Here is a 14,038-nt window from a genome sequence, read left to right on the forward strand (position 1 = left end):
GGCCAAAAATGCTCGTTTTTTAAAAATAAAAACGTTACTCTTATCTACATTGCAGCGCCGATCTGCTGCAATAGCAGATAGGGGTTGCAAAATCTGGTGACAGAGCCTCTTTAAGGAAGATTTATATGACACGTTTAGATGTATGAATTCCTCTTCTAGAGAATTTACCTTTTATTCCACAAGACACCGCTCATTTTCTAGAATAGACCTTTTCTTGGTGGATAGGAATTCTATATCAGGGATTAAAGCTTCTGAGATAGGACAGATAACTTGGTCGGATCATGCTCCCTCATATCTCCTCTCTTTAGGGCCTGCCCCCTCCCCAAGATCCTCATGGCGAATCAATAATTTTCTTATCAGTCTTCCTAAATATAAGGAAAAAATCTCCTCTCAATTACAAGAATATTTTATTTTTAATGGTTCGCCGGACCTAAGCCCATTCACTCTATGGAATGCACATAAAGCGGTTATGAGGGGGTTCTTGATACAAGGGGCGCAATATAAAAAAATTGAAAATGGCTGCTCTGACATCCTTACTGTCGGATATGTGTTCTGCGGAACAAGAACTCCAACTAACTCCATCTGCCTCACTCCACAACAAACTCATGACCCTTAGAAGGAATCTGCAGGCCCTTCTTATAAACGAATTTGACAAAAAGATTGCTGCCTTAAGATTAAACTACTACATTTCTTACAATAAATCTAGTAAACGGATGGCGCGTAAAATGAAACGTCAGCTAAAAACTAAAATCTCTCACTTAGTCGAACCAGCAGAAGGGTCTAGGATTTCTAACCCCCAAAACATAGCAGATCAATTAAGCTCCTATTATTCTAAACTATACAACCTGAAGTCTGATCCCCAAACTCCACAACCCTCGGATAAGGATATACAAACCTTTTTAGAATCGGTTCGGTTACCTACTATATCTCCGGACCAACTATCCAGTTTAAACGCCCCTGTATCGCTTTTAGAGGTGTCTAAAATTATCAATTTATCTAAAACCAACAAATCCCCTGGTCCGGATGGGTTCTCCAACGAATACTACAGAACCTTTAACACCATTCTCGCCCCCCATCTAACTGCAGTTTTTAATAAAGCAATGTCAGAGGGAAGTATGCCCCAAGAAATGCTAGAAGCCACGATTGTGACGATCCCTAAACCTGGGAAATCCCCTACAACCCCGGCCAATTTCAGACCCATCTCCCTCCTTAACTGTGACACTAAATTATACGCTAAACTTATAGCCACCCGCTTAATAGACATCCTACCCACGATAGTACATTCCGATCAGGTGGGATTCACGAAGGGGAGGCAAGCTCCGGATGGAACTAGAAGGGTAATTGACGTTATAACTAAAGTAAGTCAATCTCGAGCGCCTTCTCTCCTCCTTACCCTGGATGCAGAGAAGGCATTCGATAGAATACACTGGGGGTTTGCATTTTCGACTTTGATGAAATTTGGATTCGAAGGGAACATATTTAAGGCTATTCAAGCACTATACACTCTACCTACTGCTAAAGTTCTCTCTAATGGTTTCCTGTCTACCCCCTTCAATATTACTAATGGTACTAGGCAGGGGTGCCCGCTGTCCCCCTTATTGTTTACACTAGTTATGGAACCTCTAGCAGAATCTATAAGATCTAACTTGCTGATTCGGGGAATCCCAGTGGGGTTTCGACAACACAAAATTGGATTATTCGCGGATGACATAATTTTGACCATTACTGACCCTTTAGCCTCCCTAAGGGAAATTTCTCAAATTATCTCTAAATTTGGATTAGTATCTTACTACAAAGTGAATGCATCTAAATCTCAAATTCTTGGGATTTTTATCTCCCCGTCCCTGAAACAATCTATAATAACCGAGTTCCCATATCAATGGGAAAATTTTTCCATTCCTTATCTGGGAATACAAATCAGCTATCCTTTGTCGCAACTTCCTAAAATAAATTTTGATCCTCTTCTAGCGTCCTTACAGAAGGAATTGGATCAAATTGCTTTGCATGAACCTTCATGGTTAGGACGCAACGTGTGCTATAAGATGTTCATACTACCCAAAATATTATACTACTTACGCACCCTGCCAATCCCTATACCACAAATTTGGATCTCTAAGTTCCAGAAGCAACTTCGGAACTTTCTGTGGGGAGGAAGAAGACCTCGGATAGCAACGTCCCTCTTGCTGAAGCGGAAACATAGAGGTGGGCTGGGTGTACCTAATCTCTTAGCTTACCATAGAACATTTGTAGTTAAACAATCAGAAAAATGGTTTACTTCCTCTTCTGGAGTTAGCTGGCCAACGATTGAACACCATTTGATAGGGGGTCAACCGTTATCTACAGTACTGATGGCCTATGCCTTGAGGCCTGACCTTCCCCTTCCCAATATCCCTACAATTAAAGTTGCAATACAATGTTGACTTCATTTCATAGCGCAACCCGCGGGGATTCCGGGGAGGGGCACGACTCAGATACCGATGGGGGTGCTTGAAACACTAATTCCCAACCTAGGAATCAAACATTGGCCGATGAACGGCATCCAATACGTTTCTGATCTATTTTTGGGGAAAGATTAAGTCCTTTAACAACATTCAGGAACAGTTTGGGATCTCGGATAGAGATACTTATAAATACACTCAGATTAAATCTTATTTGGCGTCTTCGCCTCTGACTGGGCTTCAGGCCCCCCAATCAACTATAGCACTTTCTCGATCTGGCTGGGGAGGCTGCAACCTTACGGCTAGAATATATGATGCAATGAATGGGGATGTGGAGACTTCTAGGCGAGCACACTTCTTGAACTGGGAGAGAGACATGGGGAAATCTTTCTCTATGGCACAATGGGAAACAGCGATTAAATGGACTTTGAAGTCCTCAGTTTGTATGAACCTCTTGGAAGTCTTCCATAAGGTTCTGTTGCGATGGTACTATACTCCACCAAATTGGCGAGGATATATCCTCAAACTTCTAACCTATGTTGGCGTAACTGTGGCCAAGAAGGCTCGTTATATCATATATTTTGGGGATGTCCCCACCTAGTGACTTTCTGGTCCAGCATTTTTCAATTACTCTCAGAGGTTTTGAGGATTCCTATTCTCCAGGAACCAGGGTTAGCATTATTTTCTCTGGAGATAGAAAAGTTCCCGCCGATTTATCGACGCTTAGTGTGCCATGTTTTGCTCACAGCGAAGTTACTGATAGCTAAGGCCTGGAAGTCTCCAACATCACCCACACGGGAGGAGGTGGTGGCCAGGGTGTCAACGCATTGTGTATATGAACGCATTTTTTACCTTAGACAACATAGGTATGCTTCTTATATTGCCTTTTGGAATCCCTGGATAATATATCATAAAGTGGATGTGGAGATAACACAGATTTCAGCAATTCCCCCCCCCCCCTCCTAACCTTTCCCCTGAACCTCCCCTTGTTTCTGGTTCTCTGTTAAAATGTTATGCGAACAAGTTGGACTACTTTTGACATCATTGATGTATACTTGTTTATGACGCACTTTATTTCTGTAACACATGTTGTTATTTGAAAAGCACAATAAAAATTAAATGTTGGAAAAAAAATAAAAAAAATTCAAAAGGATTTGTTGTCTGTAATATTACTTATTTTGGTGTCAACCCCTTAAGGACACAGTCTAGTTTGGGCCTTAAGGCTCAGAGCCCATTTTTCAAATCTGACATATTTCACTTTGTGTGGTAATAACGTCGGAATGCTTAAACCTATCCAAGCGATTCTGAGATTGTTTTCTCGTGACACATTGGGCTTCATGTTCGTGGTAAAATTTGGTCGATATATTCAGTGTTTATTGGTGAAAAATTGCAAAATTTAGAGAAAAAGTTGAAAAAAATAGCATTTTTCAGAATGTAAATGCATCTGCTTGTAAAACAGACGGTTATACCACCTAAAAAAGTTACTAGTTCACATTTCCCATATGTCTACTTTAGATTGGCATCGTTTTTTGAACATTCTTTTATTTTTCTTGGACGTTACAAGGCTTAGAACAGAAACAGCAATTTCTCATTTTTAGGAAAATTTCAAAAGCCTTTTTTTGAAGGTACATGTTCAGTTACAAAGTGGCTTTGAGGGGCCTATGTATTAGAAACCCCCATAAAACAACCCATTTTAAAAACTAGACCCCTCAAAGTATTCAAAACAGCATTTAGAAAGTTTATTTAACCCTTTAGGCATTTCACAGGAATTAAAGCAAAGTGGAGGTGAAATTTGCAAATTTCATTTTTCTTGCTGAATTTCAATTGTATAAATTTTTTTTCTGTAACACAGAAGATTATACCAGAGAAACACTACTAAATATGTATTGTCCAGATTCTGCAGTTTTTAGAAATGTCCCACGTGTCTCTAGTGCGCTCGTGGACTAAAACACAAGCCCCAGAAGAAAAGAAGCACTTAGTGCATTTTGAGGCCTCCGTTTTATTAGAATATATTTTAGGCAGCATGCCAAGTTTGAAGAGATGTTGAGGTGCCAAAACAGTAGGAATCCCCCAATGGTGACCCCATTTTGGAACCTACACCCCTCAAGGAATTAGTTTATGGTTGTTGTTACCATTTTGTTGCCCAATTTCTCCTGAATGCAGCAATACCCCATTTGTGGCAATAAACTGCCGTTTGGGCCCATGGGAGGCCTCAGAAGGGAAGGAGCGCTGTGTGTTCTTTGGAGTGCAGATTTTGCTGGATTGTTTTTTGGGTGCCATGTCGCATTTGCAGAGCCCCAGAGGTATCAAAGCAATGGAAACCCACCAGAAACGACCCCATTTTGAAAACTACACCCCTCAAGGAATTCATTTATGGGTAATGTGACCATTTAGACCCCAAAGTTTCTTCACAGAACTTATTTCAATTGGGCTGGGAATTAAAAAGAATAATAATTTTTCCAATAATATGTAGTTTTAGCTCAAAATGTCTTATTTTCAAAAGAAATAAAATACTCCATTTTGTTGCCCAATTTGTCCTGAGTGCAGCAATACCCCATTTGTGATGATAAACTGCTGTTTGGGCCCATGGGAGGCTCAGAAGGAAAGGACCACCATTTGGCCTACTGGGGATTTTCTGGTGCGAAGTCATGTATGCAGAAGCCCCTGAGGTACCAGTACAGTTGAAACCCCCCGAGAAGTGACCCCGTTTTAAAACTACACACCTTAAGGCATTCATCTAGAGGTGTAGTGAGCATTTTGACCGAAGACATAAACCCCATAAACTGTAATGTGGGTAATCCTGGGTATGGCAATACCCTACATGTGGCTGTTATCAGCTGCCTGGGGACACAGCAGGGCTCAGAAGGGAAAAATGAGGGGGGGTAAGCTGTGTGGAGTGCATCAGGGTAAGTAAAACTGGGGTAGATTAAAAATCAAGGGATGTATTATACATTTTAAAACACTCTTTCATACAGAGCCTTAGTTTTTCAGGACACGTGTCACATTGACATATTGTGTCCTTCCTTATCCCCCTCTTATAGCAGACTTTGCACCTCTTGACTTTTTCCCTTCTCGCCAGTTTTGGGAACTTCTCCTGGAAAGTGTTGCCGCCCTGGTACGATGCCTGTGGCCTCGCTTCCAGTAGTACTGGGAGCCCTCCCCTTCCTGGTCCCTAAAAATTATTAGTTTCTTGATAACCACCTCTTGAAATTCCAGGAAAGTTCCCCTCTGGCCTGTACATCGACGTAGCACGTACGCATTGTACGATGCCATCTGTATGATGTGCACGGCCAACTTCTTATACCACACCGCATGGCGCTGTATGGCTTCAGGACTTGATCTGACAAGTCCACCCCTCCCATGTACCTATTGTAGTCCAGGATGCAGTCTGGTTTGGGGGTCTCTGTACTGGTACCTCGTACGGGTACATGGGTACTGGTGTGGCTATGTATTGTCACAAGGATATCTCACTTGACCTTGTACTTGACACAAAATATGTTGCTGCTAGATTGTGCCCTGCTCTCACCGCTTGTTTGCCCAAGCAGAGTCCTAGGAAGGCCTCTCAGATGTCTGGGTACTTCTGGAAGCGAGGCAGTTGAAGAGTGGGACGCTGGTATAAAAATTATCCAGGTAGAGGTAGTAGGCCTGGTCCAGCAGTGGGTGCACCAAATCCCAAACAATTTTTGCATTAACTCCCAGTAAGGCATTCTGGGGGCTGAATACTGGTGTCCTTCCCTTCATAGATCCTAAATCTGTAGGTATACCCTGATGCACTCTCGCACAGCTTATACATCTTCACGCCATACCTTGCCCTCTTACTCGGCAGGTACTGGGGAATTGAAGCCTCCCTTTAAAATGTACCAAGGACTCATCAAAAGAAATACACTTCTCTGGGGTGAATGCTTGGGAAAACCGGGCATTGAAACTGTCTAATAGGGGTCTCCGTTGATACAAACTGTCAAAACTGGGGTCATCTCAGGGTCGGCACTGCTCATTATCAGTATAAAGTAAGAAGCGAAGAATTGCCTCATTTTTTTAAAAAAAATTTTAGGTTCCAGTTCAGTTCTGAAGTTGCTTTGAGGGGCCCATATATTAGAAACCCCTATCAAACACCTCATTTTAGAAACTAGACCCCTCAAAGTATCCACAACAGCATTTAGAAAGTTTATGAACCCTTTAGGTGTTTCACAGAAATTTCGAGCAAAGTAGAGGTGAAAATAGCAATTAGACCTACCGGTAATTGTATTTCCAGGAATCCATCATGACAGCACTACAGGAGGTTGCCCTATTGACCTCTGTAGGGACAGGAAGACAGAGAGGTTAAAAGGCCCCTCCCACCACCCCTTGCCAGTGTTTTTCAATTACTACACCAGGATGGATGCAACCCTATTTTATTTCTAGGGATAATAACTGACATGTTAATTGCACAAATCAGAATTCGATGAGGGAGGGAATGTAAGAGTGCTGTCATGATGGATTCCTGGAAATACAATTACCGGTAGGTCTAATTGCTATTTTCCAGTACATCCCTCATGACAGCACTACAGGAGCAATACCAGATTATAATGCTCAGGGCGGGACTACGGATTGAAGGACTTTCCGTCCAAAACTTAAATCCGTATCGGACAGAACATCGAGCCTATAATGTCGAGCCTATAATGTTTGCAAAACGTATGATGGTTTGACTAAGTGGCAGCTCTGCAGATTTGGTCCATAGAGGCTTGGCTTCTCTTTCTGCCCAGGATGCCGAAACTGCCCTCGTTGAATGGGCTCTGATGCCTTGTGGGGCACATAGTCCTTGGGACTTGTAGGCTTCTTGTAGGGTAGTTTTTACCCATCTCGCTAGAGAGCCTTTTGAGGCTTTCTTTCCTCTATTCTTTCCCCCAAACAGGACAAATAGATTTTTATCTGGTCTCCAGGAGGAGGTTCTATCCAGATACTGAAGAATTGTTCGCCTGACATCCAGGCAATGGAATTTTTCTTCTTGTTGGTTTTTTGGATCTGGATAAAAGGAAGGTAGAATTATTTCTTGTTCTCTATGGAAAGCAGTAGATACCTTTGGAATAAAGGAGGGATCCAGCTTTAGGATGATCTTATCCTCTTGTACTTTTAGGTACGGTTCTATGACCGAGAGAGATTGGATTTCTCCAATCCTTCTTGCTGAAGTAATAGCGACTAAGAATGCAGCTTTTAGAGTTAAAAAATGCATACTAATTGTGTCGAGCGGCTCAAAGGGGGGCTCACAAAGAGTCGTTAACACCACATTCAAATCCCAGGTAGGAACTGATTTCTTTAGGGAAGGTTTCAGTTTAGAGACCGCTTGAGTGAATCTTCTGATCCACCGATGTTCAGCCAGGGGAGTATTAAAAAATTTTCCTAAGGCTGAAATCTGTACTTTTAAGGTACTAGGACTACGCCCTTTTTTGAATCCCGATTGTAAAAAAATCTAGGATTTTCACGATGTTGGGAGAAAAGGGGTCTGGTCCTGGGTCTCCATACCAGGAACAGAATTTCTTCCAAATTTTGTGATAGATTTTTGAGGTAACTTCTTTATGACTTGATAAGATAGTTGAAATGACCTCATCTGACAGACCGTGGTTCCTCAAGATCTGCCTTTCAGGATCCAGGCTGACAACTTCAGAGTTTCTATTCCCTGAAAGAATAAGGGACCCTGGGAGAGAAGATTCTTTCTGACTGGGAGCATGATAGGGTCTTCCAACGCAAGGTATTCGACGATTGGAAACCAACTTCTTTTTGGCCAATAGGGAAGAATAATGATGAGCTTTGTCAAATCTTCCTGGATTTTCCTTAATACCATTGGTATTAGAGCAAACGGAGGAAAGGCATAGGCCAGATCCATGCCCCAGGGTTGGGACAATGCATCTACTCCCAATAGGTTGTCTCTGAGATTTAGGGAGAAGAATGTCTCTACCTGGGAGTTTTTCCTCGTGGCAAACAGGTCTATTTGTGGATAACCCCACCTTCGGGTTAAGGACAGAAAGACTTCCCTGTTTAGGGACCATTCTCCAGGGTCTATTTTTTCCTGACTCAGGAAATCTGCTGATAGGTTCTCTGAGCCTTTTAGGTGGACTGCAGAGACTGATAGGACATTTTCTTCTGCCCAACTGAAAATTTGTGCAGAGAGGGCCTGAAGAAGCGTGTGTCTTGTTCCCCCTTGATGGCGAAGAAAGGACACCGCTGTCGTGTTGTCCGATAAAATTCTTATATGCTTCCCTTTTATGATGGGTGAAGCTCTTATAAGTGTCTCCCATACGGCTTTTAGTTCTCTGAAGTTTGAGGACATCATCTTCATTTGAACAGGCCATGTGTCCTGAAAGTGCTGGTCTTGGATTACCGACCCCCAGCCGTGTTTGCTGGCATCTGTGGTAATCACTACATAAGGAGAAGTTCTCCAGGGGACTCCCTTGTCTATGTTGTTTGTGCAGAGCCACCACAGGAGGGATGATTTCACAGTCCCGGAAATTTGAATTCTTGAATTCAGGGAGTTCTGTTTTCGATCCCACTGGGACAAGATCAGATTCTGTAAGGGTCTGGAGTAAAATTGGCTCCATGGAATAGATTGGATGCAAGACATCATCATTCCCAACATCCGCATACATTCCCTTATGGAACAGGCGTCTTTCCCCCATAATTTCCTTACTTCTGCCAGTAGGAGTATTTGTTTCTCTCTTGGGAGGAAGGAATGTTGAAGGGAGGAGTCTAGCAGTACTCCTAAGACGACCTTCTGTTTTTGGGGAGGAAGACTCGACTTCTGAAAGTTGATTATCCATCCCAATTCCTGTAGTAGGGAAAGAACCTGTGACCGATGACTGTCTAAGATAGACGGAGTATCTGCCGTCAACAAAAAGTCGTCTAGATATGGTATAATTACTATACCCTGACTTCTTACGAATGCCATGATCTCTGCCATAATTTTTGTAAAAATTCTGGGGGAGGAGGAAATGCCGAAAGGGAGGCAGACGAACTGGAAGTGGAGAATGGAAGGACCGTCCTGAATTGCGAATCTGAGGAATCTCTGGTACGCGGGGTGGATAGGAACGTGATAATACGCATCCTTTAAATCGATCGTACACATTGATGCCCCTTCCCTTATTAGAGGAATAGTCGATCTCATAGACTCCATCTTGAATTTTCAATATATCACCCATTTGTTTAGGACCTTCAAGTTGATTATTGTCCTGTAGGAACCGTTTGGTTTTTTGACTAAGAAGATTTTTGAATAGTGGCCTTTACATATTTCGTTGTGGGGAACTGGAGAAATGGCTCTCAATTTGAGTCGTTTCTGGACGTCCTGGATAAGGATCTGATGAAGGTCTTTTGCTTGGTACTGGGTTATTAGAAATTTTTCTGGAGGAATGGAGGAAAATTCTATTTTGTACCCTTCTTCTATGATCTTTAGAACCCAGGGGTTCTGGGTTATTCTCGACCATTTGGGATAAAATTGTAGGAGTCTTCCTCCTATGCTCTTGGCGTCATTGCTTTGAGGGCTGGAATGAATTATTTGGGTTAAGGAGATATCCTCTACCCCTTTTCCCTTTGGGGTAACTCCAGCGACCGGACTTCCCTTTCCCGCTGTAGTTCTGTAAGGTAGGATCCCTCTGTTGGCGAAACCTCCCAAACTGAGAGGGTTTTTTGGTTTCTCTTCAGGAAACCCCTTTTTTCTACCTGCTGCATTCTCCAGCATGTTATCGAGGAGAGGACCGAACATCAGAGACCCTGTAAGCGGGATAGAACACAATTTGTTCTTGGACTTCGTATCTCCTGACCACATTTTGAGCCATAATGCTCTTCTAGCAGCATTCGAGAGCGCCCCATTCCTGGCAGCAAATCTAATAGATTCCGCTGAAGCGTCTATCAAGAACCCGGTTGCCATTTTTAGTAAGGGTAGAGATTCTAATAGATCTTGTCGTGATGTCTTCATCATCAAATGGGTCTCCAGCTGGTTTAACCATATAAACATTGCTCTTGCTACTGATGTGGCCGCGATATTAGTCGAGATCAAAGCAGAGGAAGATTCCCACGCTCTTTTCAGTAGCCCGTCTGCCTTTCGGTCCATGGCGTCCTTCAACTGAGAGGAATCTTCAAATGGGATTGCGTTTCTTTTTTAGCAACCCTGGCTACTGGGACATCTACTTTTGGGATCTCATCCCAAGGTTTAGTGTCTGGATCAAAGAGAGGTCTGTTTTTAAAATCTCTTGAAATGAAGAGCCTTTTTTCCAAATCTTCCCATTCAGTTGTCACCATTCTTTTGAGGTTTTCGTTTACCGGAAAAACCTTTGTTTTCTTTTCCGTTAGACCTCCAAACATCTCATCCTGGATGGTATGTGGTTGGTCTTCTTCGGGAATATCCATGGTTTCCCGTATTGCTTGAATTAAGGTATCAGACATCTCGGAAGAGAAGAAATTTTTTTTCTCTTGAGTGGAAGAAGTTGAAGGCAAGAGTTCCTCTCCTTCTAACTCACCCTCTGATAGGTAATAACACTCCTCCGAGTCAGACCCCTGAGAGGGGGGACAATATTTTTGATCCACTTCCAGCCGTGGTCTTTTTGCCCAGGAGTGGGAGGGAGTTTCTTGAGGAGGGGCGAGGGAGGCTACTGACTGACCCACTTCTTCACGAATCATAGTTTTAAGTTCGGACATGAACGTTAGTTGTTCCTCCTTTAGTATTTTTGCAATACAATCCTGACAATTGTTTCCTATGTGATTCTGGCAATTTTTTTGCGCTAGTCGCACATTTTATAAACTTCTTTTTATCCGAGAGGAATCTTTATCCTAGAGAAAACAGAAGATAGGTAAAGTATGGTGTACATACGTAAGGAGTCATAACCTTTACCCCAAGGGTGAGACTCACGTGACCCTGGGACATATCTGGAGTTCCATCAGGACGAGGAAGTTCCATACCGCGACAGGTAACAGGTAATGCAATATGCAATCCACGAAAATAATCCAAGTTAGAGTTATCAGCTCTAACTACATACCTGTGCGTGTCCCTTTAAATGCGGTCGTTTTGAATTTCCCGCCTTCCAAGATGGCTGCGGACCGGAAGTAGCCCGACGTCATTCCCGGTCGGCTATTCGTCTTTCCTTGTAGTGCAGCCGCCATAGCCGGCGACTGAGGCTTGCTATGCGGCGCAGCGAGGATCCCTGCCGATGCGTCCACGTCTATGGAGCTGCCGGTCCCCGCCTGGTCCGCGGCCAGGCAGAAGCCTGCTTGCGAATCCCCAGCCCCCACACACTACCCGAACCCTGCCTAGGATTCCTCCGGTAGGTGTCTCAGGGTGGGAGCTAAGGGACCCCTCGTTCGAGGGGTGTTAACCTGGGCTTTAGGGGGAAGAGAAGGGGGAGTGCACGGACCCCCCGATCTTGCCCCCTGCCCGAGTTTCTTTTCCTGCACAATACAGGAGCGACGTCTCTCTGCTCCTGACCCTGTGGGGACAGGAAGAACACTGGCAAGGGGTGGTGGGAGGGGCCTTTTAACCTCTTTGTCTTCCTGTCCGTACAGAGGTCAATAGGGCAACCTCCTGTAGTGCTGTCATGAGGGATGTAATGGAAATTCACATATTTATTTTTTTTGGGCAGAAAATCCTTTTTATATAATTTTTTTTTTATAACACAAAAGGTTTTACCATAGAAGTGCAACTCAATACTTATTGCCCAGATTCTGCAGTTTTGAGAAATATCCAAAATGTGGCCCTAGTGCGGTAATGGATCGAAGCACAGCCCTCCGAAACAAAGGAGCACCTACTGGGTTTGAGGACTGCTTTTTATTAGGCACCATGTCCGGTTTGAAGTAGTCTTGTGGTGCCAAAACAGTGGAAACCCCCCAAAAGTGACCCCATTTTGGAAACTAGACCCCTTGAGGAATTCATTGCAGTTTTCATGGGGTGCATGCAACTTTTAGATCCGTTTTTATCCTATTTTTAAGTGGCGTGGCACTTCCGTCGATGGCATAGCCGGACGCCATTGTTTGGTGTCCGGTTGCCATAGTCACCATCGCCGGCCGCTATCATGTAGCATGCCGGCGATGGTAGCTTAACCCCTAAAAAGCCTCGTTCGGTATTGAACGCGGCTTTTAAGGGGTTAATCAGCGGGGACACAGCGATCGGTCCCCGCTATAGGAGCTGCTGTACGAGACAGGAGCTGTCACAGTTCCTGCATGTGTCAGGAAGACGGCTGAAATGGACATTACTCCCACTACGTAATATTCCGTCGCTAAGCGCGAACGGCATGGTCAGCGTGACAGAATATTACGTCGCTGAGTGTTAAGGGGTTAAAGAGGATGTTCGGGTTTAATTATTTTTTTAAATCTTAGTATCCATAAATGGTCAGGTTACTAAAAATAAATTACATTTTTAATTCACTTGTATTTCTGATCCCTTTATGATTGATTAGTTTTGCTGGCAGTGGTTGCATGTAGAAATTGCAACCACAGCAAAAATCCAAAGTGCCCCGTCCCTCGCACCTTCAGGAAATTAACCACGGACATAGGTGTCTGACAGCGGCTTAATCCACCCCTCAGAGTACATACTTAGGCCTCATTTACATGAGCGTGATATAGGAGCGTGCGACGCGCGTGCTTTTCACGCATGTCGTACGCACCTATATTAGTCTATGGGGGCATGCAGACAGTCCGTGAGTTTTGCTCAGCGTGAGTCCGCTGAAAAAAAACCTCACGACATGTCCTATATTTGTGCGCTGTTCGCGCATCACGCACCCATTGAAGTCAATGGGTGCGTGAAAACCACGCATGCCGCATGGAAGCACTTCCGTGCGAACTGCGTGATTCGCGCAACAGCTGTCAAACTCTGAATGTAAACAGAAAAGCACATGGTGCTTTTCTGTTTACCAACATCCAAACAGAGTGTCATACTGATGGCGGCTGCGAGAAAATCTCGCAGCCGCGCATCATACGCTGATGACACACGGAGCTGTTAAGTGTCTTTTGCGCACGCAAAAGGCCGTGTTTTTTGCATGCGCAAAACGCACACGCTCGTGTAAATCAGGCCTTATGGGGAGTGAGGGTCGACCAACAGCTATGTTCAGTGTATGGCCAGCTTACGTTTGTACTTTCTATAGGATCGCTCAAGAAATAGAGAACATAAAAACTGCGGGTAAGGAGCTGTAATCAGCTAAATGATTCATAAGAGGGGAACACAAGCAGTCAGCTATGTAAAAAAGGGTTTTAAAACCCTCAAAGGAGGGAGCGAACCATTGCCCAAATGCCACGCCTCTTGTATTATATATAGCAATGGTAAATGCCATAAATTAGAGTGTTTTGACTGTAGCTAATTATTTGCATAAAATGTTTGGAGTTTATTTCTAAAAACAACGAAGAGAAAGATAGATGTTTTTGTTTTATATGAGCCTATAGAATGTACAGATGTGATTGCTACCTCTTGGGTGTGCTCTTTAAATACATGTACAGGTCCTTGTGGTTTGGAGATGTCCCATAGTTGCAGTGATCCATCTCCACTAGATGTTACCAGGATATTCTCACTAATTTCGCTCCACGTCACATCAAATAGTGCATCGCTCCACTCAAAGCTAGAAAAGGTAATATAAAATATTATGATTAAATAA

General features: G+C 43.5%; 1 protein-coding gene across 8 annotated transcripts in view; it reads right to left on the reverse strand.

The window, feature by feature from the left end:
• PEX7 (peroxisomal biogenesis factor 7) overlaps nt 1-14,038 on the reverse strand; it is a 320,745-nt gene that overhangs the window by 290,849 nt on the left and 15,858 nt on the right. For all 8 annotated transcript variants that reach the window (XM_075862474.1, XM_075862472.1, XM_075862475.1 and 5 more), the window contains one exon: nt 13,852-14,002. In XM_075862474.1, the coding sequence (XP_075718589.1) occupies nt 13,852-14,002 (151 nt within the window). The remainder of the gene's footprint in view (nt 1-13,851; nt 14,003-14,038) is intronic.

Source organism: Rhinoderma darwinii, chromosome 4 (assembly GCF_050947455.1).
Source record: "Rhinoderma darwinii isolate aRhiDar2 chromosome 4, aRhiDar2.hap1, whole genome shotgun sequence".
NCBI lineage: Eukaryota > Metazoa > Chordata > Amphibia > Anura > Rhinodermatidae > Rhinoderma > Rhinoderma darwinii.